This window comes from Sander lucioperca, chromosome 14, assembly GCF_008315115.2.
Source record: "Sander lucioperca isolate FBNREF2018 chromosome 14, SLUC_FBN_1.2, whole genome shotgun sequence".
Taxonomy (NCBI): Eukaryota; Metazoa; Chordata; class Actinopteri; order Perciformes; family Percidae; genus Sander; species Sander lucioperca.
This window is the reverse complement of record NC_050186.1, coordinates 4,017,287-4,043,632: the sequence shown is the minus strand read 5'-3', so window position 1 is coordinate 4,043,632 and position 26,346 is coordinate 4,017,287. Positions and strand designations below refer to the sequence as shown.

The 26,346-nt window shown below is 39.0% G+C and overlaps 1 protein-coding gene across 2 annotated transcripts in view; it reads right to left on the bottom strand.

The window, feature by feature from the left end:
- The window catches only part of LOC116062901 (potassium/sodium hyperpolarization-activated cyclic nucleotide-gated channel 1), a 109,471-nt gene that overhangs the window by 40,412 nt on the left and 42,713 nt on the right, over positions 1-26,346 (bottom strand). For both annotated transcript variants that reach the window (XM_035991470.1, XM_031317676.2), the window contains exon 2: positions 20,869-21,292. In XM_035991470.1, coding sequence (XP_035847363.1) covers positions 20,869-21,273 — 405 coding nt within the window. In that variant the 5' untranslated portion in view covers positions 21,274-21,292. The remainder of the gene's footprint in view (positions 1-20,868; positions 21,293-26,346) is intronic.

Genomic DNA, 26,346 nt, shown 5'->3' with positions numbered 1-26,346 from the left:
CAGTTTAAGGCCGGCTACACACTGGCTGCGTGGCGTGAGCGTGGCGTTTTTTGTTGTGTGTCAGCTGCGTGGCGGCTGCGTGGATTTTTCTATGTCTTTATACACCAGAAACATGACTGACGCTGCGCTGCTGCTGCTAGCCTTGTCTGTACACATGTATGTTTCCCATTGATAAAATGAAATACCATGTTAAACATAAATATTTGATTACAGCAAAGACAACGTCGACAGTATTGACGGCAAAATAGGCTACAGAATATTTCATTCTGTATTGACAGGTGCAATATTAGAAACATTTTTTTTTTTATTATTACATTTATATCTGCATTCATATCAAAACCTAGAGACTTTCAAACATCAACATGTCATTTATTAATATGTATTTGTGTCTAAATGACATGTAAACATCTTTTCCTATTCTATTTTGCCTGGAAACGCTTCCAACACGCTTGCGTGTCGCGTGAGAAATAGCCGTGGTTCTATTTCTAGCATGCACGCGTTTTCATGCGTGTCACGCAGGCAGTGTGTAAGCTCTAACGTGTTAACATGGCAGCCGGAATATAAACGGACACGCCACGCAGCTGACACGCTCACGCGACGCAGCCAGTGTGTAGCCAGCCTAAGAGTTGCTCTGAGGCATCAAAGAGGGAGACCATTGTGTGTCTGTGCGGTTATGTTGATATGTTGATGAAGAGGATTAAAATACAGGCATGCCCCTGTTTTATTCAACATGTTACAGTAAAGGAAAACACTGACAATGCTTAAGGCTTTTTAAGAAATCTTTTAAGTAAAAGAAATGTCATTACATTTGAGGAAGTTAATTGAACTACTAGCTACACAGAAAATGGACTGAAGAATAATTTCCATGCGACTTTGCATTTCGCACTACGCCAAGAAGCATAATGGCCCTATTACAAAACAATTTAAAACGTCTGTTATTTTATTATCAATTAATCTGTTAATTATTTTATTGATTAATTCATTCCAAGGTGACATCTTCACATGGCTTGTTTGGTCATACCAACAGTCCAAACTCCAAACATATTCATACAATGATATAAAACAGAGAGCAGGCAGTTAATCCTCACAAGCTAATGTTTGAAGTAATAGTTTTTTCTTTAAACATGACTAAAACTATTATTAAAATAGTTGCAGATTACTGCAATGTAAATATTTGAATAATTTTTTTTCCAAGGAGATTCGGGGCTTCTGATTGGTTGCAGTACCAGCCTGTCATTCTGTCCGAGTTTGGTCGCCTCTCTGCATTTTTCTTTTAGAACATTTGCGCAAAGCTGTTCAACAAAAGCACCATTAGTACATGCTCACATTGTGTTCTGTCATGCAAGACCCTGCTTCTTTTGCAGTTATGTGGTCTGTGTGTCGTTGGGATATTCCTTCATCAATTTATTGATTTGACTGTCACACTCTGTGCTGATCCATGTAGTTCAAAATCTAGCCTGGCTTGTTTAATCCAACACCATTACTTCTCCGGTGCAGTGTTTGTGAAGTTGCACGACTGTGCCCATGTTTCATAGCTTGATTGTGTTCCTGTAAAAAAACCTTTAACCACCTGCTCACATTACAGATACACAGGAGAGGAAGGCAGTGACAGTAAATTAAAGGTGCTCTAAGCGATGTCATGCGTTTTTTAGGCTACAACATTTTCCTCACTATCCGCGAGCTGCCTGTCCCCAGAACACACTGTAAAAAAACACGGTCTCTGTAGACAGCCCAGGGTCCACAAACGGCAACAAAAACAAATTTGAAGATGTTAAGTCCCTTTGGGGTGGACTTTGTAAACCTATAATGTGCACAAAAAGATATATAACACAATAAAGGAAAGGGGAAAAGCCAAAAAGCACAATATGAGCACTTTAACACAGGAGAGCCAAACAGCTAAGATGTGAAGTGATAGTGGCACAAGGTCACACGCTGGTTGTGTCCAGCCAGCACGGCGTTCATTCACATTTGGCATGTCCCCGTCCATTCATCAGTACAGTCCGGTAGAGTAGATGCGGACCTGGGAGCTATTGTGTGTTTGCATAGCTAAATACACTTCTATAAACAGGATGTATAATACTGTGGGCACCACAACTGAAATCAATGCCATCCATGCTGTACTTTACTGAGAATTGTTCCTGAATAACTCAACAAATCACTTCACAACCGGCATGGAAGGTTACAGTCTATGTATGAAAATCACAGAAGTGATCCAACATGTGTTTCACCTAAACTTTTAAGGGGTTTACTCCACTGCAATCTGTCAGGTTGATGTATGTACTGTAGACTGACTTTTGGACTCTGATGTCCAGATAAAAGAGCATGCTGGAGAATTACTCGCCATCAAGCTGTGGGCCTTAAACATGCAATTACAAAACGTTCTTTATGCCTCTTCAAATTGGACCTTGGAGGTTAGTGAGGATTAGCGAGGGACTAATTTGAGGGGGATTAAATCCACCACTGGCTATTACATTGAAGGATGACAAAACTGCTTCCAAGAAAATCTGGAATTCTACTGCTTAAAATCGTCTTGTAAATCTCCTTTTGGATCTCTCCTGGTGTTGCTTAATCACAAAATCACAGTTGAACTTGGATTTTAAAAATCATATTATCATGTAATGGGAATTCACTGGGCTTTATCAAGTCTCATGTTTTCCTCCTCCTTATAAATACCAGAAAAGTTGTTGGCCATTAAACTTTTTGTCAAAGTTTAGAAAAGAAAAACAACAACAACAAAAAAACCTCTAGAAGACAATCTTAGCAGTTAAGCTGGATATGGAATATTTTATATACACTGGAAATATAATTCCAATGCCATTCTCTCTGCCCAAAGAAAATCAGCTTGCTGGAAGGTATTACAATTCACATGCCTGTAATGCCCTATGCACAATCATGATGATGTATGTATACTTCTGCAATAAATTAACATAAATAGAGTTGGCATTATTGCAGTGCGTCAGGCAGCTTACTGTATACTATGAGAAGCTCATCAGTCTGCAAATCAGTCTACAATGCAGACTAGAATAGACTACACAAGAAGAGGAGAGAAGATAGAAAATCTGTTCAGCAGTGTTATACTGTACATGTAACTCGCTTCTCTTCAAGCCATGTTACAGCTGTGCAAAATGTGTCTCTCATAAATAGCTCTGGATCTGCAGCATTACCGAGCAGTACATTTACATAACAAGGCCCAGCAGTTATTTGGAGCCGGAGACTTCATTAAAAGGCAGGTGGTGATCAATTGGTTCTTTGCACAGAAAACAAGTAGTGATCTATTAATGTAACAGGGAAGTCTTTAAAGAGGAGGTCATTATTTCTCCTGCCTTCCAAGCACAGTAAAGCATGAAGGGGCACTAGTATAAAAGAAAAGTAAAAGTACAGAATTATTACAACTAAAATATACTCTAAGTATCAAAAGTAAAAGTGCTCATAATGTGGAATGGCCCCTTTCAGAGTGTAAAATTATTATGTATATTATTGGATTATAATTATTGATGCATTAATGTGTAAGCATCATTCTGATGATTTAGCTGCTCCGAGCAGGGGCTACATTTACTGCTGGGTAGTTAACTCTATAACAATGTTTCATATTTTATAAGCTGATCATGATCGTAATCAACAGTCTCAAATAAATGTGCTGTAAAAAGAATATTTCTCTATAAAATGTAGTGGGTTTTAAGTATAAACTGGCATGAAATGGACATGCTTAAGTAAAGTATAAATTGCTCAAAATTGTACTTAAGTACAGTACTTGAGTAAATTTACTTAGTTACTTTCCACCATTGCATATAACCGATCTCTGAACTATCAGTGAGAAGACAAAATATTATAAAAAAGTTCATGTCAGTCAGTTATTTATCCTGATATTGATTTAGTACAATATAAAACATTTCTTAAACATCCAACTCAACTTTTTTATTTGGTGTCCATTTTGAGTTGTTAAACCTGATTATTCATCATTTCAGCAGCCAATATAACTTAAGCTTTTGACAAGCACTCAAATTCAGTATTCATATTTCTTGCAAAGACAATAAAATATTTGCATCACTGCACTTGTAGTGATAACCGGACATTACAGACATTTGCTGCTAAAACTTATTGAAATTTAACACAGATTAAAGTGTTACCCACAGTTGGCTTTCTTTTAAAATCTGCCATTTATTATCCAGCTTGCAAAACAAATGATGGACTGGGGACTTATTTTACATGTATTTGTATTCTGTATGCTGCTCCTTTTTTATTTTATGCAGTTACTTTGATATAAATTTTGCAACACATTTAATCAACAAATGTATGAATGTAGCCTTGTGACCTCAGTATAATCTTGATCATCAAATACTGCTAACATTAAGGACTCAAATCACAACTTAATGTTAAAGTGTAGGATAAAGGTAGATGGTAGGTGTGGAGGATATGGTGAGACTGTTCTTTACTGGATTAGCCCCATGCCAACCATCTATCACATAATGTGTCAATCACAAGTTAAAATAAAGACTCTTTCTTCCCAAGTGTCTCTTTTCCTATGGGAGTTCATCCGCTCTGTTTTCCATCATTTCTGTGTCCGTCAGCAGTTATTCTCCGGTTCTTCCACTAAGCACATCACACAGTACTGCGAGCGTAGCTGCCTTGGCCGCTGTCTCACCCGCTCAGCGTCTATTTTGGTCGTGTAAGCGTGATAACCTCAACACTACTGTTCCGCCTTAATCTGTGCTCAACCATTCAGAGCATCATTGGCAGAGGCAGCATGCTCTGAGGCAGAAGCTCACACAGCCACAGGGGTCACATTTATGATGTTTTCTGCATGGGGTTCATTGGTGGATTGTGTGAGGATCCTGTGTTGTTTTTATAAATATTAACTTAAAATGTTATAGAAAAATTCTGTCTCTGTATCTTCTGTATCATTATTTAAATATTGTGACCCACACAGTGTGCTAAGCCTTCTATTTGACCGTAATAATGTTCCCATGTGGGGATTACTGTATGCAGTTAATATATATTAGAAATTTCCTTCAAGGCTTATAAAAGTCTATGGGGGGGAGGCTCAGTGCATCAGGGGAACAAATAAATATATTTATGGATGAGGAGGAGGTTGAATGTTCTATTGATTTGTACCTATAACCTGAGGAGTGGTAACAAAATAACATCAGCTCAGCTTTAAGAAAACATGTTCACAACATGACTGACATCTCCAAACACGAGCAGTGCTTTTAGCTCAGACAGCAGCACCTGTGCGTTGATAACTCAGTCCAATGAGAACATTTCTGAGAAAACAAATGAATATGTTTGGACATATTGTTCAGAAACTTGCCAGTAGGCTTTGAGAACAACTGTTTTCAAACATGACCCATTTTTCCCTCCACTTGTCTGGTTATGCAAGTCTGTTTCAGCAGGACAGTTTGACTGAGGACATTGATTTAATTCCTGGTATGGAGTTGTCAGTCAGTCCATGATGGAGAAAAGAAGGAAGGAGACAAAGAGCTGAGAGATAACAGGAGAAGCATGCTACATCTATCCAAGGCGCTGCTGCCCGCTGTCGTTAAACAGGAACAGATTCATTCTGTGAAATATTTAGAAAGATGTACAATAACAATGTTTTTGATTTCAGTTAGCATCATTTGGGTATATGTACATATATTTTGACACAATTCCTTATAACGCATCTTGCCTCTAGGGACTTAACATCTTACAGATTAATTTTTATTTGTATTGTAAGTTAATATTACCTCATAGTTTAATTCAACCTGCAATAACAGATTTTTTTGCCATTTTGGGGAAGCAGGGGGTGAAATTGTTAGCAAACCTGTTTATTTACACATCCTGCAGTTACGGTGAAAGATCATCTTTCCTTTGGAGTCGTGTTTCTGGCCACCTGAGGAAAGTCCAATATTACTCTTTTAGTTCAGTTTTGGGTCCCTACCAACTCCTGAAGGAAATATCTGGGTTTTTTAGCAGCTAAATGCTCCACTGTGTTCCCCGGCTAGTTGCTAACTGTGTCTGTCTGACGTTTGGTGCTGAAAAAGGTAGTGTACAGTAGGTTTTTAGAGCTCTTTACCTGAAAACAGCAACCTGCTGAGAGTGATGAGAGTGAACCAAAACAGTAAAGTTGCAAGTGGGACAGCTAAACAATGAGCTGAAACTCAGTATAAAGCTCTGTAAAGCCGAGAGGAGCTGCAAATATTGGTGATAATTTTCTGTAGGTTCATCACTATGAGCAACCCCATTCACATACTGCTAAGCTAACTGACTCCCAGCTGTCGCTTTATACGTATCGCATGGACATAAAAGTGGTGTCTTGGATTTTCTCATCTCTCTGCAAAAGATTTCAAGCCACACAGTGTTTCCTGAAATACTGAATTGTCTGACAACTTTACATTTAATTTTGGACTTTGAGGAGTAAAGTATCAAAATTTAAATGTTTGTACATCTTGTGTGCATTTATTTTTTGAATTTAAACCACACTAAATGTACACACAGGGAATATACTGCAGGAAGGCAAGCAAGAGAAAAGAAAGAAGACAGCAAGATGCAGTTTGTGTCATGGAGGAGTGAAAGAGAGGAAGGGCGAGTGTTGTAGTGTTAAGAAGGCCGTCAGGGAAGATTAGCGCTCATGTGAGAGCAGGAGGGATTTGACTGGAATGCACAGGGTGACCTGCTGTGCAAACATCAGCACCATGGACCCTTTCTACCACATTTTATAGCAAGGACACACTTCCCGAAATACTGAGATGGCCTCATAGTATGATTCTAGACTAGTGAATCATCCAAATACAATGCAATTGGTATATTGATAAATTAAATTGATACTGCCATTGATCCATTCTATTTACTGTGGCCTCTGCAGTGCAAACACAACTTATGATGGCTCTAATAGCATGATGATGTTAGCATGATTATGCATAAAGATACATACTGTAGTATAATCAGCAAAACATTAAGTGCTTTATAACCAATGCAAATAAACTGTAAATATAGAGCCGTATGATATTACAGTATAATCGGTCATATGACCCAGAGTGGAGCAACAACATATTATCTAGTCTCGCATACCTCTGACTGTTTTAGCTGTAGCATCAGGAGCTACTACACTTGATATGCTACATAATCTAATCTGTGCTGTAGTTACAAATGGACATCCATAATAACACCTCTCTATGATGATAATACTAATAATAATAATAATAGCTCATTGCTATAGTGATGCCCCTATACAAGACAATATAAATTATTGGGTTTAGATTCATATTAACAGCTAGACTTCAATAGATGAGCACAGCTGTCGTTATGACAAATGGATGAAGGGTGCTTCGTTAAATCCATCCGCTACAACATTAACTCTTGGGAAGTGAGAGTAGAAGAACCCTAAATGCTTCGCTGGTTACAAATTAATTATTTTGCACAAGGCATCATTACAGGATATGTCTGCCATAAGTGGTGTTACCCCCCTCTAAATAACCAAGGGATCATTATGTGCCTCATGGAGATTCAGTCAGTCAAGTATGGAGAGTCTGTAGTACACAAATCATAAGAGCTTTTCTCAGGGATCACCAACGTGTCTGTTTTCTTCAGTGCGAGCCTCCTAACATACCCACAGCAACCACCACCAACAGCCCAGCGAACAAAAATAAACCGAGATTAGCCTAATCTCCACACTTATCATTTTAGCCCCCTCCCAAGACTATATCTGTCATCTGTCTGCTTACTGTACTGTGCACACCATGCAGAAGGAAACTTGTGTTCACAGGGGGATATCCCATGGGGATGGACAGACGAGCAAAGCCGCTTTCGCTGACTGTTTTCTGACTTAGAACTCTGGAGGGGGTTAATACAAATCATGAAAAACATTTAGGCTATATTGTGGTTGAATATCAAAATATGAAGTTTAAAAATAAAATAATGCTAAAAATAGGCAGCGGATGTTGGAGGAAATAGCAGACGTTAATTTAGTTTGACTGCTGTGGGGCTGCTGAAACAGTTATACCCCAAGCTCAATAACACAAGATGGCAGTGCATGTATTGCCTACTACTCCGATTCAGTCATTTGTATCGCATAAAACCTGGTTCCATTTATCTTTTAGAAAATATTCATGATTAAAAGACTTATTTTTGCATTCAGCCTCCTGTCGAGACAAACTATTCCTTCTCTTTTTCTCAGTCTGCCTCTCGGTGTCACTGCCTGTCTGTCTCTCTGTCTTTACTGTGAGGACATGTCTGTTTATATCTTACATTAAATAACAGGCCAGAGAGAGAGGGAGAGGGAGAGAGAGAGAGAGAGAGAGAGAGAGAGAGAGAGAGAGAGAGAGAGAGGTGGAGTGGAGTATACATTTTAAATGTCACACATCATCTTACAGTGACAGTATGATACAAAGTGACCTGTAAAGCCAGCGGTTGCTCATATAGGCCTATAGGGAATTTAAGCTTAAAGAATATGATCTATAAACAGTATTTATTTATTTTTTTAGATTCAGTGGGTTTGTAGAGGGTTTTTTTAGCCTAAGGGTGTGTTCCGATCGCCTAGAAGTTCCCTATGAATTGGACTGCACAGGGTATTCAGCCATGTTAAGTAAGATTCCAAATTGTTTAAAAAGGCACATTTCCTAAATATATAGACAAAATAACACATTCTTGTCCAGTGTATTTAATATTGATGTCGGTGCTATGACCCTGTGGCTGTCTCCTTCACAGGGGAAGGTCCCCCTTTTCACAACATTTGAAAGTGTGACAGGCAGATTGTCACACAAAGACACGTGACAGAGCTCTTTAGCCCCCTGCAGGCTGCAGCTCCCACACTCGAGACAACGAAGGTCTGCTTCGCCTCTAACAGCCTGTCCGGTCATGCTGTACGGTCACTACATACAGGGGTGGGGGTTCCCAAATCTGTTTATGACAGTGACCACCAAAATGCTACAATACCCTGGTGCGTCCTCCAACAGCAAAACACACATTGTTTACAGTGAAATACAATCTGATTTGGATATAAAATAAAAGCATTCACAAGTTATCCTGTCGGAAAGTCAAATCTGAAATAGAATTACCGCCTCTGCCAACTAGTCAAGTTGCAGTTTACATTAATGTCTGTTCAGACTCAGAATATATATAGTGAAGACTTTGAAGGAATTTAATAAAAGGTATTCATTGTATTTTTTGGCGAAACGTGAATGCTCCACACACATCTTCATCCCAGCAGCACAGAAGATCTTTACAATCACCACCGTTTCTAGGTGGGTACCCAACATTAGTGTCAAGTTGTCAATAGTTTGATTGCATTTGTCGCAAGAAATTCCGCCAAATGCATGTATTTTCACCGATGTCCGTTTCCTTCAGCTTTCTTTGTGTTGGAATTTTAAACTCCGGTGGATTTATGAGGACTATAGTTAACTGCCCCTCAGATCTCTGCATGGTAAATTGAGACAGCTAGCTATACTATCTGTCAAATCTAACTTTTCTCTCACACAACTATTTTACAGAGGCTCCGTTCGGAGCTTAGCGTCGCCCGTGACGATTGTGATTGGTTTAAAGAAATGCCAATAAACCAGAATATGTTTTTCTCCCATCCCGAAATGCTGTGTAGTAGGCGTAGCCAGACTCTCCTCCGCTCCGCAGTGTGTGGATGGTCTGGCAAAGCGAGACTACACTGAAGTTGACCTTTTGAGTATAAAATGTTGGATAAAATGTTAGACATTTGTGTGAAATGTTGTCATAATTGACATATGAATTAATGAATTGTGGCCACAAATGTGTTATGTGAGGTCACAGCGACCTCCACCTTTGACCACCAAATTCTAACCAGTTCATCCTTGAGTCCAAGTGGAAGTTAGTGCTATATTTGAAGACATTCCCTCAAGGCTGAGTTATCGCGTTCACGAGAATGGGACGGACGGATGGATGAACGGACAACCCGGCCACGGATTATAAAAAGATGCAAAACATGTTTATTGTTAACAGGGAAATGCAAAGTTTGTTAGTATTTTTCCATAAAAAGTTGCTCCTGTTTTAAGACTTGCTCAACCAAATGAGATAAAGCATGCACAAGCACAAAAACTGCTGTGCTTGAGCACTGATGAAAAATTCAAGACTGAAGAAGAGGGTGTTCCATAGCCAAGTGCTTTGTAGCAATGGACAGCAAATTTGCTTCTATGCTTTTTTCCAATTATGGATGACAGCACATTTATTTTATGATAACGGATCAAACTGTAGATTAATTTCTTTGTATTATGTTCCTTTTTTTTATTGTGTAGGTGTTTAATTTCAGGTAAGCTTTATGTACACAAAAGCACAGGTCAAATATGCACTGCACCTTTTATTTAATACGAATTAAATTTACTAAAAATCAGCAGTGGTGGAATTTTTCTATCAGGCTCAGAAAAGAATACAACATTATTATTAATGAATTATTATTATTATTATTATTATTATTATTAATAATAATAATAATAATAATAATAATAATAATAATAATAATAATAATAATAATAAAGCAATGTGCTTTAAAACAATCCTCAATTCACCTGCATCCGTTATTCATACAATCTGTATAGATATATTTGCAAAATATCTATATCTATATATAAGTCATTCAACTTTTTTAAAGACTAAAAAGATGGAGGGACACAATGTGAAATACCGAAAAAAAGCAGAAAAAAGTCACTTCAAACAGTAGAGAAGCACCAAAGCAGAGACAGGCCATGCAGACAGAAGCTCAGATCCAGGGCTGGACTGGGGTAAAAAATCAACCCTGGACTTTTGAGAACTAGACCAGCCCACCATAATCGGCCGGACACCAACAGTCCTTGCACTCCCCTTCAACACCAGCAGGGTTCAACATTAGCACTATTTACCAGCCAAATGCTGGTAAAATATGTAAGTGGCTGGTAGATTTGCTTGACTCACCAGCCAAAAAAAAGTACAATTTTAACATTCACTAGTATTTGGCTGGTGGATAAAAAGTTTTGAACCCTGCATACCAGTCCCTAATGTCAATTAGCTGAGTGGTAAGATAGTATGATAATGTACTCACTGACATGGCTCCTGATGGCAAGATGGCTAAAGGTTGAGGGTACAGCCTGGGTGTCTTGTATAGTAAACAAGTGACAAGTCTGTAAATTAAGCTAAAGCTGCATTTTGTATACAGCATGCAAAACATTAGCTTACTAACCGATACTTGTTCTCTGTGGTGGACAAGGGTGCTAAAATAATCATTTGACATGCTTAAATCTTGTGTTTTTAGCTAGCTACCTGCACTTTGTGAAGTTACTTTCGCTGACAGTGGGAGCAAGACTTAAATGCGCTCTCTCGCTATGGTAGGATGGAAGTGGGCCATAGTAAGATGTGATTGGCCAATGTTCAGATGAGAGACAAACCAGTGACTCAATCATGTGACATCACACAAGTGGGCCAATCATGTGATCTCTCTTCTCTCTATGGGTTGATCAAAAAAAAAAAAAAAAAAACGTTTTCGACCGGAGTGCGCCCAATTCAGCCCACACAAATAGACTGGCCCACCAAGAAATCTCCCGGTACTCCCGATGGCCAATCCATGCCTGCTCAGATCGCAGCTGCGTACATGATGTAGGTAGCACTGATATGATTACTGTTTCCCTAGACTCCTGCGTAACTGCGTCCAAATACACACTAGAAATGTCTGGTGCATTGGATATCAAGTTTATTACAGCTGCAACATTTGCACCTTCTCTTTAAAAGGTGTAGAAATTCCACTCAAACCTGCACATTAGTCTGTATTCATTCACCGTCACGCAATCTGTAAAGTTCCATCCTTTCTCCGTAAAGGCATAAAAAATGAAATTTAAACTTCACTCATGACGCACAGGCCGCTGCCTCTGTTTGATAAATGACATGTACGTCTCCAGGCACAGAAAAGTTGTCCCTCAGTGTCCTCACCATACCCTCCAGAGAAACCAGACCTTTGTGTGCTTTGCAAAACAATGTCCAATGTCCCACGTTTGTCTTGTTGGGGACATTAAATATAAACAACCAGCTGTGCAGCCGTGGCTATGTGTGCATAGTGCGGCAGCAACACAGAATCTGGGCTAACACCTGCTCCAAAGTTTAAACATATCCTGGGTTGTACAACTTTTCTAGCAGAGTTAGCGTAAATATCCACCAGCAATGTGTGAGTCTTTTAAGGGAATGTTAAATTGAACTCTAAAGATTATCTAAATAATTTGTGTGTGAGACAAGTGTTTTGCCTTAAACTTACTTATCATTTTGATTTAATTGATTTAAACACTCATTTGGGGTCATTATTTCCACATTGTATTGGCCAACTGCTATTTACAGTATATTTCAGGAAGAAAAAAGATTGGTTGTGCTAACAAGCTGCCATATGCCACCTCTAGGCTACAGGGTATGAAATATCCAGAAGCACACACACGCTAACACAGACATGACACAGTCCCACAACAATCCTCAGCCTCGCACATCACAACACATCAGATCAAATCATATCACATTAAATCATATCACAGGAAACAGTTGTATACAGTCATCAGCCAACGGCTCTGCTCCAACACGCTCTTTCACAGAGGAGAGTCCTGCAGCTGGTTCACATCCCTGCTACTCACTGCTGTATGTGTGTCCTACAACTAAATACCATTTGAAAGAACATGGTAATGAGGCCAGGCTCCTTTTAGTTATCCTCCAATAAATGCCATTCGCTTTTCTCTGTGATGAATGCATTGTAGACCTATAGATGTTGTCTTTGTGTAAGGTATAGCTGCAGTCACTGTGATAAATTACTACATGTAGACTGTGCAGCTCAAACAGAGCAGCGGTCGATAGTATGCAAACAGACAAATAATACTACCGGGTCACATTTTAAAAACCTTTGTCCTCACTTCAATTACAAGCTGTAATTACAGAGAGAAAGAGCCTCAACACAATAGAAAATCAATCAGGGGAACATAGTACAGGAATCACTGTTGCTGCTGTGTGAGACACACACACACACACACACACACACACACACACACACACACAATACTGCCCTCCGTTTGTTTCATCTTTTTCTTTCCATTTCCATCTGTCTTTCTTGCTCTCTCTTTCAACCTGACGCATAATTCAGCACTTCAGGATTTAGCACACCTTCTCTGTGTGTGTCTGTGATGTATGTGTGTGTGTGTGTGTGTGTGTGTGTGTGTGTGTGTGTGTGTGTGTGTGTGTGTGTGTGTGTGTGTGTGTGTGTGTTCTTATGCACCTGTGTCCCTGCATGGGACTGGTGGGGCGGAGGCCTCAAGGCACTGACGACTTGGCATAGCCTATTCAGAGACAGGTGAATCAAGTCCACAGGAGTCTATAAACCAAAGCCGACTAATCTCCTTTGACACCACACTATCTGTTGCTGAGGTGGCAAATTACAGTACATGGTGGCTTCATCGTGATCTCCTTTTCATCTTACAATGCCTGTGATTTCTGTCAGTTTATCATATTTTCTAACTGTTAATATTTGACTTTTGGTTGAAGAAAAAATTAACTTAGAGACATCAGGTGTTTGTTAAAGAAATAATATACATACAAAAAATAATCATTACTTGCCCTATTATCAACCTTCTCTTGTCTTATACCTTGACATGAAATGTCTGTTTTCTTTAAATGGATTTATCTAATTTTGTAACTGCACTGTAGGTTATAAGAAGTGCTATATGCAACAGGTAAAGAAAAGCTATTTTAAAAACAATGTATATCTAGAAACACCTTTGAAGTTCATTCTTGGCTGTAATTTAGCATGGCGATTAAACAGAGAAAAAAGAAAACACAAGACACTGTGAAAAGCTGCAGGCAAACATGAACACCTCCACTGTCTGTTGACATACTGCGTCTAAAGATGGAAGAGGTAAAAAAAAAAAGCATTAGATACCCAGGTCAGTTGGCTCACATTTTCCCTCCTTTAAGATCAATTTACCGACTGAGTTGTGAATCAACTGTGCACCTTTGTTTTGGACGAGATCACGAGACGAGATCACTTGCATCATATTTTGCAGTCCACTGTAGCCGATACTACCTATCTCTTGTGCAAAACAACTAAAAAACAACAACCATGCAGCTTCAAAGACAAATCATAAACCAGTATATTTTCCAGGCATTAGCAGTGAATTAATAGAACAATCTGATCTCAAGAAGTGACTCAGTCTCTCAGATTGATGTTGCTTTTGCATGACAGCTCTATGATTCAGATGCTGACAAAGTGGAGCTGCACATACAGTAGGGGGCTAGCATAGCCGCCACTTGCTACAGGCAGTGTCAATGTGCCTCACGCACATTCAGTTCATTTTCCTATAAAAAATGAATAGTTTTTATTGCATGCCAGAGATCACGAAATAGATCAACATCAGTGATTCAGGGAAGGCTCCACCCCACATCAAGACTGCATACTGTGCATCTGACTGACAGAGGCGCTAGAAAAATGATGCTTCAGGGCATATTTATGCAATTAAACTCTGGTGATGACACGATGGCATTACATGATGACAGTTTCATCACCAGGAGCACCCATTCAGAAGCATAAAAAGAAGGGACATGCAAAGAAAAAGAAGTGCACCACTCAGGAACTAACTAACTACAGTATGTTTTATATTAATGTAGTGACTCGGGCACTTTTGAGTAGGAATAAGAATAAATAATAAGTAATAAAGTAAAATAAAGTATGGTGATAAGTGAAATGGTAACATTACCTCATGTCCTGCTGCTACTCTATGTTTACATTGACTGTAGGGGGTGGTGATCATGTGTGACAGTGTGTTACAACAGTATCAAAATACAACATGACCAGAACAACATGTATTGTGATACACCACAATATCAGTATAACTAAAGAGGAAAACAACCCCTAAATTGGAGGGAAAATGTGTCAAAACACATCTCCCATACATATTCACTTCACTATTATGAAGTAGTAATTTTTATATATATATTTTAATAATAATGGTTAACTAAAGTTGTAGAGTGTAACACAGCAGACTCTGTGCCGTTGTAACACACAAATGGTGTACTATTATTTAAACACAAAGCCTCAGCTGCCACAAAGCAGAACTTATTCATAGCTAAATGTCAATAGGACAAATATCCCTCAATCATAAGATAAGATTGCCATGTATCAATTGTTTGTCCCAACATACAGTCATGTGTCCTTAAGATTGCATGGGGCACTTTCCATAAAATCATCTCTCAATGCAAATCAAACCAGCTATTAGGCTAACTGAAATAAAACCATGCCAATCTCTAGGTATGGTGAAGGACATGTGATGATGTGGGGCTATTTTAATTCCAAAGGCCAAGGGAACTTTATCAGGATGCATAGTATCCTGGATCCATGAAATAACTGGCCTTTAAAAATAAAAATCTGCCTGCCTCTATGGGAATTTAACATAGGGGTGTACTTACTTATGCCCCCTGTATTTTAAGGAAGAACATTTATTTATTTACGATACATTATTCATTCACAAACAAAATTGGTGTCCTTAAAGGTTGGATTTTTCCTCATTTTTATAATTAAGGCATTAAGATCAATTTCCAAAAGCTGATTTTTTTATTCCTCTTTTTAGTCAACTTTAGCATGGGTGTCTTAATTTTTTCACATGACTGTACTAGAGAGGATTAATACAAGCTTAGACTGTTAGCTCTCTAGTTGTGCTGTTTGCTAAATTAGCATGTCAAATATTATAAATAATTATATTAATATAATATATAATATAATAATTAATTATATTAAATTATATTATATTTATTAAAATTTCAACAACAAAAAAATCAACGCAGCATCACAAAGAGAACCAATAATTGAGTCCCAACAGATGTCTCATAAAGCAATCATTGATGACTCTGATGCAGAGAAAAGACTCAAATACACTGAATGGTAAACTAACTAATTAAAATGTGTGTTTGTATTTTTGCCTACAGGTTTGTTGATGATTCTTAATTCTCAACAATATACCTTTCACTACCTTTACATTATACATACATACATACATTATAAAGTGTGCCAATATTTACAGTGAAACATAAGCAAAGGTAGTTCTGTAAAGATTAGGTTTACTGATTTTGTATTTATACCATTGTAGAGTAACAGACCAATTCTGCCTGGGGCTTCAGAAAAGGGTACAGTTATCCCTGGGGGGGCTGGTATGCTGCCACAAGCTCAACCTGAGCCCTTGTGCTTGAGCTGGGATCTGGCGGGCAGCCTGGTGGCTGTGATGAGCCAGATGTGGCACTGGGAGCTGTGGGGATTCTCTACAGCAGTTTAAAAAAGCATGGTTTTATTAAATACAATAAACCAAAAGGAGCACTGAACAGGGTGGTATCTAAATCTATTCCTAGAAGATCTCTCCAACATTAGCACTTATCCAAAGGTAACAGCAGAAGTTGGAGGAAAAAAACACTGTGACTGTAAGGTCATTGGGATAAATAGCTCTGTATCTGAGAGGACATGAAATAATAAGAAAAACATATGGGAAACCAGGTTAGAAAAATAGGAGCAGCGGTCAAAATGCCCTTAAAAGATCTAAAAATGCCTGTTAAATTACTGATGAAAGGGCAAAAAATGCCTGCCCCCGATAACTCTTCTCATTATTTTATTTTATTATTAAATACTCAGCTATTAATTCCCCTGTGGGCCACTATAGGTTATATAGTGATATAGTGTACGTGTATATATTATATAAATATATAACTAAAGGTTGGTATAATATCTATCTATCTATCTATCTACTGGTCAAAAGTTTGGGGTCACTTACAAATTTCCATTCCACTCCATTATAGACAGAATACCAGCTGATAATATCCATTATCAGCAACTATTCATCCAATGTTCCAAAGGCACATTCTGTTTACTAATCTGATATAATTTTAAAAGGCTAACTGAGAAAACATTGGAGAACCCTTTTGCAATTAAGTAAGCACATAATGTAATCTGAAAACTGTTTCCCTGGTTAAAAAAAACGATGCAAATGAAAACCCAAAACTTTTGACCGATAGTGAGATATATATATATATATATATATATATCATGTTTCTAGCCACCTGATTCATTCACTGGTTCATTATTCACTGTCCTTTTTACCTCTGTTTTTGGTCTCCACCATATCCTGCAGAAAACATATGGCTTCTTCAGCTAAACTATGTTCCCCTGCTAGTCGCTAACTTTGTGTGTCTTCTCTTCTGATCACGGTGAGAATCAAAGAAGTAAAGTCGTGGCTGTAAAACCCAAAGAATGAGCTGAAAGATGCTACGTAGAGCTGAGGGGAACTGCAGAGTCAAGTGATAATTCTCTGTGGGTTCATACCTACAAGCGACACTTTTCACATTACATTTGACCCATTATTAATATGAAAATATAGATTTTGTGCAGCTTCAAAGATGATTTTACACAAAATCACTATTAAAAAATGTATGTTTTAAATAGTAGTTAAAATGACCAAAAATGCTGAAGATCACAGCAAAGAGGCAAAACAACATGCCCTTGAAAAAAACATTTCCCTAGGCAGAAGATGTGACTTGGTCTACATTTCTTATTGCCCTTTCTGGCGCACATACGGTACAAAGTGCCTAAAACACTTTCTGTGTAGAGCAAAGGTTATACATGTCTTTGAGTCAGGCTACACATACTGAATGCTGAAAACATGTTGACTTAGAATCACTTAAAATATTTAATTTAAGTGCTTACATGAACACAAGAATATAAGAAAAATCTCTGAGTTATTTCCAGATGTGTAAACAGAGCACCGGCCTCCATTTGGTTGCTTGTTTAAGTGTGGTATTTGAGTACAAAGCGTATTTACTGCTCTGCGTGACCTTCACACTGCATGCTGCAATTTCCCTAAGCACTGTGCATTGCAATAATTATGTGTGAGCAAACAAATGAATGAATGATTGAACAAACACACAGAGAACAATGAATACAGATAGAAATAGTAGCATCTAGTAGCACGGACACCAAGTAAGCTAGGGCCAGAGACTGCATAACCAAAAAATTACAAACTAGTGATCTTAAAATCCAGTTAAATGCTTATTCAAACTATTGCATCAGATATAGATTGTTTTTGTTGCCATCATTACTTTTTCTGGCTAAGTGGCACAGCCAGATGGAGTCATCTACTACTCCTCTAATGAGTGACAATCAGAGTGAGTTGCTTAAATAAGATGCATCAGTTCCTTTGTGGGCACCAATACTGTTTCTACTCGGCTGCTTAACATAAACCATAATAATACCCAGCAGTCACTTACGAACAGCACTGTCCGTAAGCGGTTCCTGTTTTGACACAAGCACTTTTAACAAGGGAAAGTATTTACTGAAAAAAATTGTGACATGAAATAACACATTAAAACAACCTTTTAGAATCTTTTTAACATGTATACTCCCAGTGTCTAACACTCCAAGCAGGAAATACTGCTTCTGTGAGGTAAAAATTAAGCTTGTAGGAGTGTGAGGCCTCGGAGAAGAAGAAGACACCACAGAATAAGACCCAAAAGAGATTGTTGGCAAAACGACAAATCTGACTTAGCCCAGTTCTGATGGGCTGATGAAATAACGGCCCTCTTTACTTCCCAGATGGAGGGAAGAGACGGTGATAAAGTGAAAAGAGGGGGGCAGGGAGCACACGACAGATGAAGGAATGACGGACATGCAGGCTGGAAGATGATATATTGACGAAACTCAATGCCAGAATAACTAACTGAGTCCGTCACAAGGCTGATGTAATGATGGTTTACTGCTTGAAACCCATTACGACGACAGGAGACTGCATTTGTCCCTCCATTAAAGCACTAATCCTGCAGCCTACACCTAACATGTTACGACAGCTTGGAATATTTCCACTGAGTGCCTTTTCTTTCCTCTCACGTCTCCTGTGGATGTGTCTGATTCGCTGTTGTTATATTATTCAGTCTGTCAAATGTGGTTGCACCAAAATAACTGTATTTAATTTCTATACTGTATTTTAAGCATACAAATGTTAGACACAACAACGTGTAGAGAAAGACAGGGTGCTAAAGGAGGATAACGTACCGTGAGTAAAAGAGGCAAAAAAGGCATGCTAGAGGTGGGGGGTGGGGGGTGTTTGAGGCAGAGTTTGATAAGCAGAAAAACGACTGGAGACAAAGAGGAATGACTGAGCATGAGAGAGCGGAAGTGAGAGAGCAGGGCTGTGAGCTCCGCTGTTGTATCCAAGCATTATGACACATCCCTATATACTGCGCTGCCTGCCTCCCTGCATGCTCACTGCAGATTTTCATTAACCTTGCGGCACCGTCTATTTGTGTTTCTAACCTGGTCCATACCATCTCATCCTCACATTGTATACAGCTCTGCAAACTAAACGGCTATATCATATACAGCACTGACCCTATCTGAAATTCACAATCAACTTCCCACACAGTGTGCATGCCAAGATAATAACACCAAGCAACTGCAATCCATATGCTGCTCCCTTTCAGAATATGGTTTGTGATGTGTGTGTATCTTACAGTAAATCCACATTTGGAGCTTGAATAATGCTTTGCTGAAGCATAAATAATGCTTTTGTTTGTCAAATGCCACATTATGCAGTAAGGGTAATTTTACAGAGTTTAAAACATACACTGACAGAAAAATATAACCTGACATAAACACTATAAAAGTCTGCCGCCTCATTGGTACTGAGCACAAAGATGATCTTTTCCTGCTCCATAAATGTTCACTGATCCATAGCAAGGGAGCTGGGAATTGGACAAGCTGCACAAGTGTACTATTTACATCAAGTTCTGGCCAGATACTATTCACGACTATAGCCATCAGTGTGCTTGTAAAAGCTTATTATTATTACAGTTTCATAACAGTAGGTTTGCCAAATGCATTGTTATACAGTAAATAACCTATTTTTGCACTTCCATTGTTACTGATATATCATTGAACCTTACAATGTGTGCAGGTTGAGCCCTGACAACAGCACAATTTGCTTCAACCAGTGTAACAAACAGCAGGGATAGCAGCAGCGATAACAGGGGAGTCAGACAATAGTGGACGGACAGGGAACTGTGGGGCAAGGACGTTCAGGACAAGGTGAGAGAAAGCGGCTAGCTTATTAAAAAACGATGTTACGGTGTTATGGTCAACCACTTACATTTTATCGGAGCTACAATTTAAATCAAACGTAATGTCTGTGCTTTCGGTCACGATGTCTAAAACGTATCCATCTGCTGGAATGGTTCAGTCATGATATGGAGAAGCACAATCTTTCAGTGTGTAATGAAATCGTTACCAGGAGACTCAGAAGGCGAGAGCTTGGTTAAACAGTCTGAGTCAGGGAGTGCAATGACTCGATTGGAGGGTAATAATGTATCACTCTCCGGGGGGCACACAAAATCCACCAGAGTCATCCAGTAAAACCACACCAACAAAATATTAAGAGAGTAGTTCATTTAGCCTCTAATATACATTATCATTATATAGATACATTGTTATTCTCTTGATAATATCATTGCCTACATTATATTATGCACTGATTCCAACTTTATAAAGCATTTTTTGGAAAGAAATGGAGGCACATGCTTTTGATTTCCGATTTTGAATTAATTTCACACATCAATGAGCTGAAATTGACATAACCACTTGTTATCCACAGATAGGCCTTCTGACCAGTGGTGATTGACAGCACCTATTAATTAGTATTGATCGTGCACAATTATATCTGTGCATCAACCTTTCAAGGTTGATACCGTGCTGCTGGGAAAAAGCACCCAGCCAGAGAACCACAATGCAGCACAGAAATATAAACAACCATAACTCTCTTACTCTGCATCCTCTGCTCTTTGCTTTTATACCAATCCCCTTTTTGTATTTCTTTTCGTTTACTGATGTACACAGACAAACATACATATACACACCTCCTCCCACTGATGTATGTATCTGATGAGTCGGGACAGTCTCAACAGACGCAGAAGACTGAGGATCTTCGTGAAGCGGACGATTCGAAGGGCACGTGCTGTTTTATATACCTCAGAGTCAAAGCCTTTCTCCACTATTAAAAAGATATAATCCACTGGTATGGAGGAGAGGAAGTCCACAACGAACCAGCTTTTCAGGTAATTCATCTTGATGACTTTGGGGTCGAGGATGATCTCAGAGCTTTCCTCGTTGACGATCCCCGTCCTGAAGTTCATGACCAGGTCCACCAGGAAGATGGTGTCCGAGGCCACATTGAAGACCAGCCAGGTGGTGGTAGTCTGCTCTGAGAAGAATGTTATTCCCACAGGAATGATGATTAGATTCCCCATCATCATGATGAGCATTATCAAGTCCCAGTAGAACCTGCAAAGAGACACACATGAATCAGTAATGCAAGGTAAAAAAAAGAAAGCAAAACATGTTGTAGACAGTTAATGCAGACAGAGTGTATTCACATTTCCAAAGAATGTGAACACACTTAAAGGACTTTGTCTGAGAGTACTCCTGGAACAAATTACAGCAACTCAATTGTGCCTTTTGGACAATTGAGAAATCTGGTTTTAAACCTGCAAACTTCTACTTGTAACTGCTTTACATAATTGTATTTTCTTTTGCATCCATATTAGCCTGTGTATTTATGAAATAATTTTCCAATTCTGAATGTTTTATTGTATTTCTATATTTCTTATGATTGTACTTTTTGTGTTGTTGTTCTGTATTTGTCTTTGTAGTCCGACTCGATGACACTAAAAATGAGGGTAGCACCTCAATGATCTCTCGAGGATAAATAAAGGTTGAATGAATGAAGCTGTGCCAAGTTTTTGCATCAAGATCCTCCATCAATGCTGTAAGAATGTGGCTAGAATTCCATGAGAATCCATTCAATAGGTGACGAAACATTTCCCTCACAACCACAAATAACAGCCTCATGGTGGCACTGGAGGAAAAGTTAAAGGGGGAAAAGGGGATTACTTAAGTCAGCGGGATTCATCCTCTGGGGACCGTGAATATCTGTAAAACATTTCACAGCAATCTATCCAATATTTTCTGCGATACTTCCGTCTGGACCAAAGTGTTGGGCCAACCACCATTCCTAGAGCAATGCAGCTAATATGGCTAAACAACAATGTTATGGTTGTTATTATAGTCTGACTTATTACCTGCTATGGAAGTTCTATCAGCATATAATGTAACTGGTGCCAATCTGTCGAAACTACTAACAATCAGTAGGACTTTTTTCAGGACGGAGGTCTGTGGATGTGCAGAGGGTCCTCACATGCTATACTACAGAGGAAAGTTAGAAGGATAACGTCCAGCTTTGACAGCTACATATGCTTGTATTGTTACCTAAATTTCTTCTTAGTTGTTTGTCAGGGCTCAAAATTAACTATGATTCAAGAACATCAATAAATGTGCACCTGCTGTATGTATGCAGGGAGGGCCCTGTTAGAATGAGACCCTCTCATCCTTCCTAGTTGTGTTAATATCCCTGCCCTCTGTCTTGTGATGAACAGAGCCAGAAGTGATTCATCAGCACCCTGCTCTTTTCACGAAGTGTCCTGGGCCTCGATAAAGGCCGAGCAACCGTGAATGAAAATAGATGCTTTCAGGAATCCTATCTCCTGCTAAAAACTCTCCACTGACGCCATCCCTGCCTGCCTCTGCTCTGCCTTACTGCCCATCCATTGCTGCTGTTGAAGATGGAAATGGACGGGCTGGCTGGTTGGCAGGCTGCCTGTCTGGCTGGCCACCCAGTAATGGATATCTTTGAATGAATTAAGACGGGGGCCTTGGCTTTATAAATATCCACAGATCATGTGTCCGATAATTGTCTTCACTTCAACTAAACAGCGGTCATGGTTGAAAATATCCACCAGAGGTATTTTTACACCAGCAGGCATTGAACTGGGGCCTATGGAGTGGACTCTTCATATGAAGAGCCTTGACTTAACACCTTGAAAGGGTCATCAAAGCACAGAACATGATGCACTTTGGATTATTTGATGCTAAGCATTCCACTCAAGTTTCAATGGAAGAAAAATAATGATGCAACAATGAGCATGAGATTTGGTTCAACTTAACTAATACCAGACACACCCTGAATCATACCATTTTGAATACACACACACTATTGGGACACACACTGTACCCCATTTAGCCGACATGCCAGGATAATATGCGTGTGTATGTGTGGCATGACTTATTCATTTGATTTTTTTGAATGTTTAATAAGAGGCTGCAGTGATCTGCTATGATTCATCATTGTAATTGCTTCATAACAATACAGTGCAAAAACTAATTATATTTGAGAGGAACAAGAACAAAAATAATTTCTTTGTAGAAAACATAAAATACTTTAGATAGCTTAATTAGTCCGTGGTTAAAAAAGACAGCTTAATTAGAACAACGAAAAAAATGAAAAAAAGGAACAGTTTAAAAATAGGATCTCAAAAACTCAAAGTTCATGATCTAAAATGAAGTAATTTATAGAATTGTATGTGAAAAGTACGAAAATCAAAACTACATTTGTTTTCTTTTTAATTTTGAAAACAACTGTTAAACAATTTGTTTTGGTTCCATCTTTCAAGTAATGGATATGTGTGATTTTTTCTATTCGTATTAATATCATCAAAAGCCCACAGAGTGCCCACATCTTTCGGTTTCTCTCATGACTTGTGTAGGAGGCATTTATACTGTACATGACCTCTGAGACACCCACTTATCTAATGAATAACACATCATTTTACTTCTTGAATCAGAAACTACAGAACAGGAAACAGCAAACATGCTGCATTAGAGAGAAGTTGTTTTCAAAGTTAAAGAAAGAACAAAATCCCTGAAAAACTAAGAGCTTTTCAGATGTTTGAGTGCTAAGTGAGTCGTCCACTTGATTTTTAAAGAGCCAGTCAAGTGTGCCAATGCAGCCAGCTCCAACGACTGCTCGAATACTGCACCCAGCTCTTGCTACATCATCGTATTAATGTCTTGCTTCAATGCTCCAACTCTGAGAATGCACCCAGCCCCAGTTAAACCAGTAGCTAAGAGCGTGTGCACCCAGCTGTAAATGCAGCTCCTACTCCAGCAATGCACTCAGTAACCAGTCAAACTCCTGCTTCAAGTTCGGCAGCTCCATCAGTGCACCTGCTTTACTTCCACATTCACCCGGAGCTCTAGCAGTACACTCACCTCCAGCTCCAGCCCATATGTGCCCAGAGGTTTTGCACCAGCTATGCATTCACATCCAGTTGAGCTTTGCACCCTGCGCTCTCCGCCGCTAGTCATTTATTATGCTGAGTTCTTCTTCAACTTGTCAACCCACTGCTGAACTGCTGTTCTGATTGATTAATGTGCGAGTTGCAATCACTGGATCACTGTTCCCTAACACAGTAGGCTCTGCAGTAACACTGTAGACACAGCATGGGTTCCTCTGTCAGATGTATGCACCCTGTGTGAACTAATAAAAAATAAGCCTTTCTTACAACAACTTACTATACAGTATCATACAAAAAACACTTTCAGACAACAAAACCAACCAGAAAGCCATACAGGTTATTTGCCAAATGTTGAAAGTTGACACACTTTTATAGCCCCATGTACCTAACTAAAACGGGAGCTCAGAGCTGTAGAACCCAAAAAGCCCAGCCCTCTTGTAGATCAATAAACTAGATTCAGCCGAACAATCCTGCTCTATATCAAGCCAGCTCATTTGTTCTTGTAGGTTTCCTCTCTACAACAAGTGCTCCATCCTAATCAATGCCAGACCTCTGCTGCCAAGCAACAGAGGGAACCCCATACAGTCTTACTCAGCACAGCCCGACCCTATCCAATCTGCAATGTGACGATTATACTGTGCTACAAGAGTTGACATACCCGTTTGGATGTATACAGTGGGAAATAAAGGGATTCGGACTTCCGATCAAATTAATGGAGGTCAAGGTCATCTATGACTGATGGTTATTAAAATGCAGCATATGAGTACAGATCATCAACCTAACATCATTCTCTGTGGATCTGTCTCTTGGAGGGCAAAAGGTTTGTTGGAATCGGCAACAATGTTCCTGTTACTGGATCCTAAATAAAACATGTAATTTTAAATGACCCTGAAAGATTGCAAGAAAGAAAAAAACTTTTACTACTTTTCTATAGATACATTCTAGGTAGCATGACAAGATTAAATGGCAAGAAAAAATATGGCGAGCAAGAACAGGAATGTGTCATTTTAACAATGATCAGATGTTACTATGTAATGGATAAAACAAACCCATCTGTCTTGGCCAAACAGACGCCCTCTTTAACTCTGAAAGAAAACAACATTGAGAGTCTTTCAGATTACGACAAAGGCCTCTCCTTAGCATAACCCGAGGTGTATGAGGCCATGCATGAGGCCTCTCTAAAAATCTATGAATAATGAATATTACTATAACCTGCCATTAATCTTTAAGCAGCCACTGTGTACAAAGAATATGTTGGATATTGAGTTTCAAACACTCCCACAAAGCGATATAAAGCCCGTGTGAATAGTGGTGTCATTCATGGGTTGAACTTACGTAAGAGTTTTCATTAAAAGACCATACGGTGTTTTCTCTTTTTGGTCACACAAATTTCTGCCACAGTATAGAAAGGAATGGGGGACAGTAAAGGTTTCATATAATTATATAGAAAACTATTCACAAACTAAAATAACTGGTGGTTAAGTTAAGCCCCACAGTTGAGAACTAGATTACCTTTTAAACTACAGTACAAGTCGACCTGCCAAACAAAGTGTACTCTTGCACCTCCATTAGCATGATAGGTAGCTTGAAGCACTGGGCTATAACCTCACAGTACAAGTCACGATGCAATCTCACTGCAAGGGGTTGTGTCTTTATACTGGCTAGAGGACAAGGACTTCCTGAAAAAAATGCCCTTTGGAAAATGTCACGAGTAAGGAACCTTAGGGGGTCATTACCAGGCCAATCTCCTTGAGCAGAGATTAAATGAAAAAAAAAAAATCCCAATTGATAGCACAATATGTCTCATATTTAGAATATGCTCTAAAAGATAAATACTGTAGGTGTACTACAGTAACTTGATGCATTAATTCCCATTATGGAGATTTTTCTCTGCACTTTACCCCTAAATCTCTTTGAAAAAGGTTCAGCATACAGTGGATCACAAATACAGCCAATACACTTAAGACAACTAATTAACTGCCAGCTGTGAAAAAGGCATGCATATCACTGAATTGTTCAGTTCTAAAACGTTGGCCATCTTGTAGAGTGGGGTCAATCTCCTTACATATTTGTTTTCAGAGACTGCTAAACTCATTGACTATGTTGTGTTGTGCTACTAATCCTTGCCCACCATCATTGTACATCTGTGTGAGCACAAGGGCATGTGCATATGTCTGCGTCTTTGTGTGGGTGAGTGTAGGATAT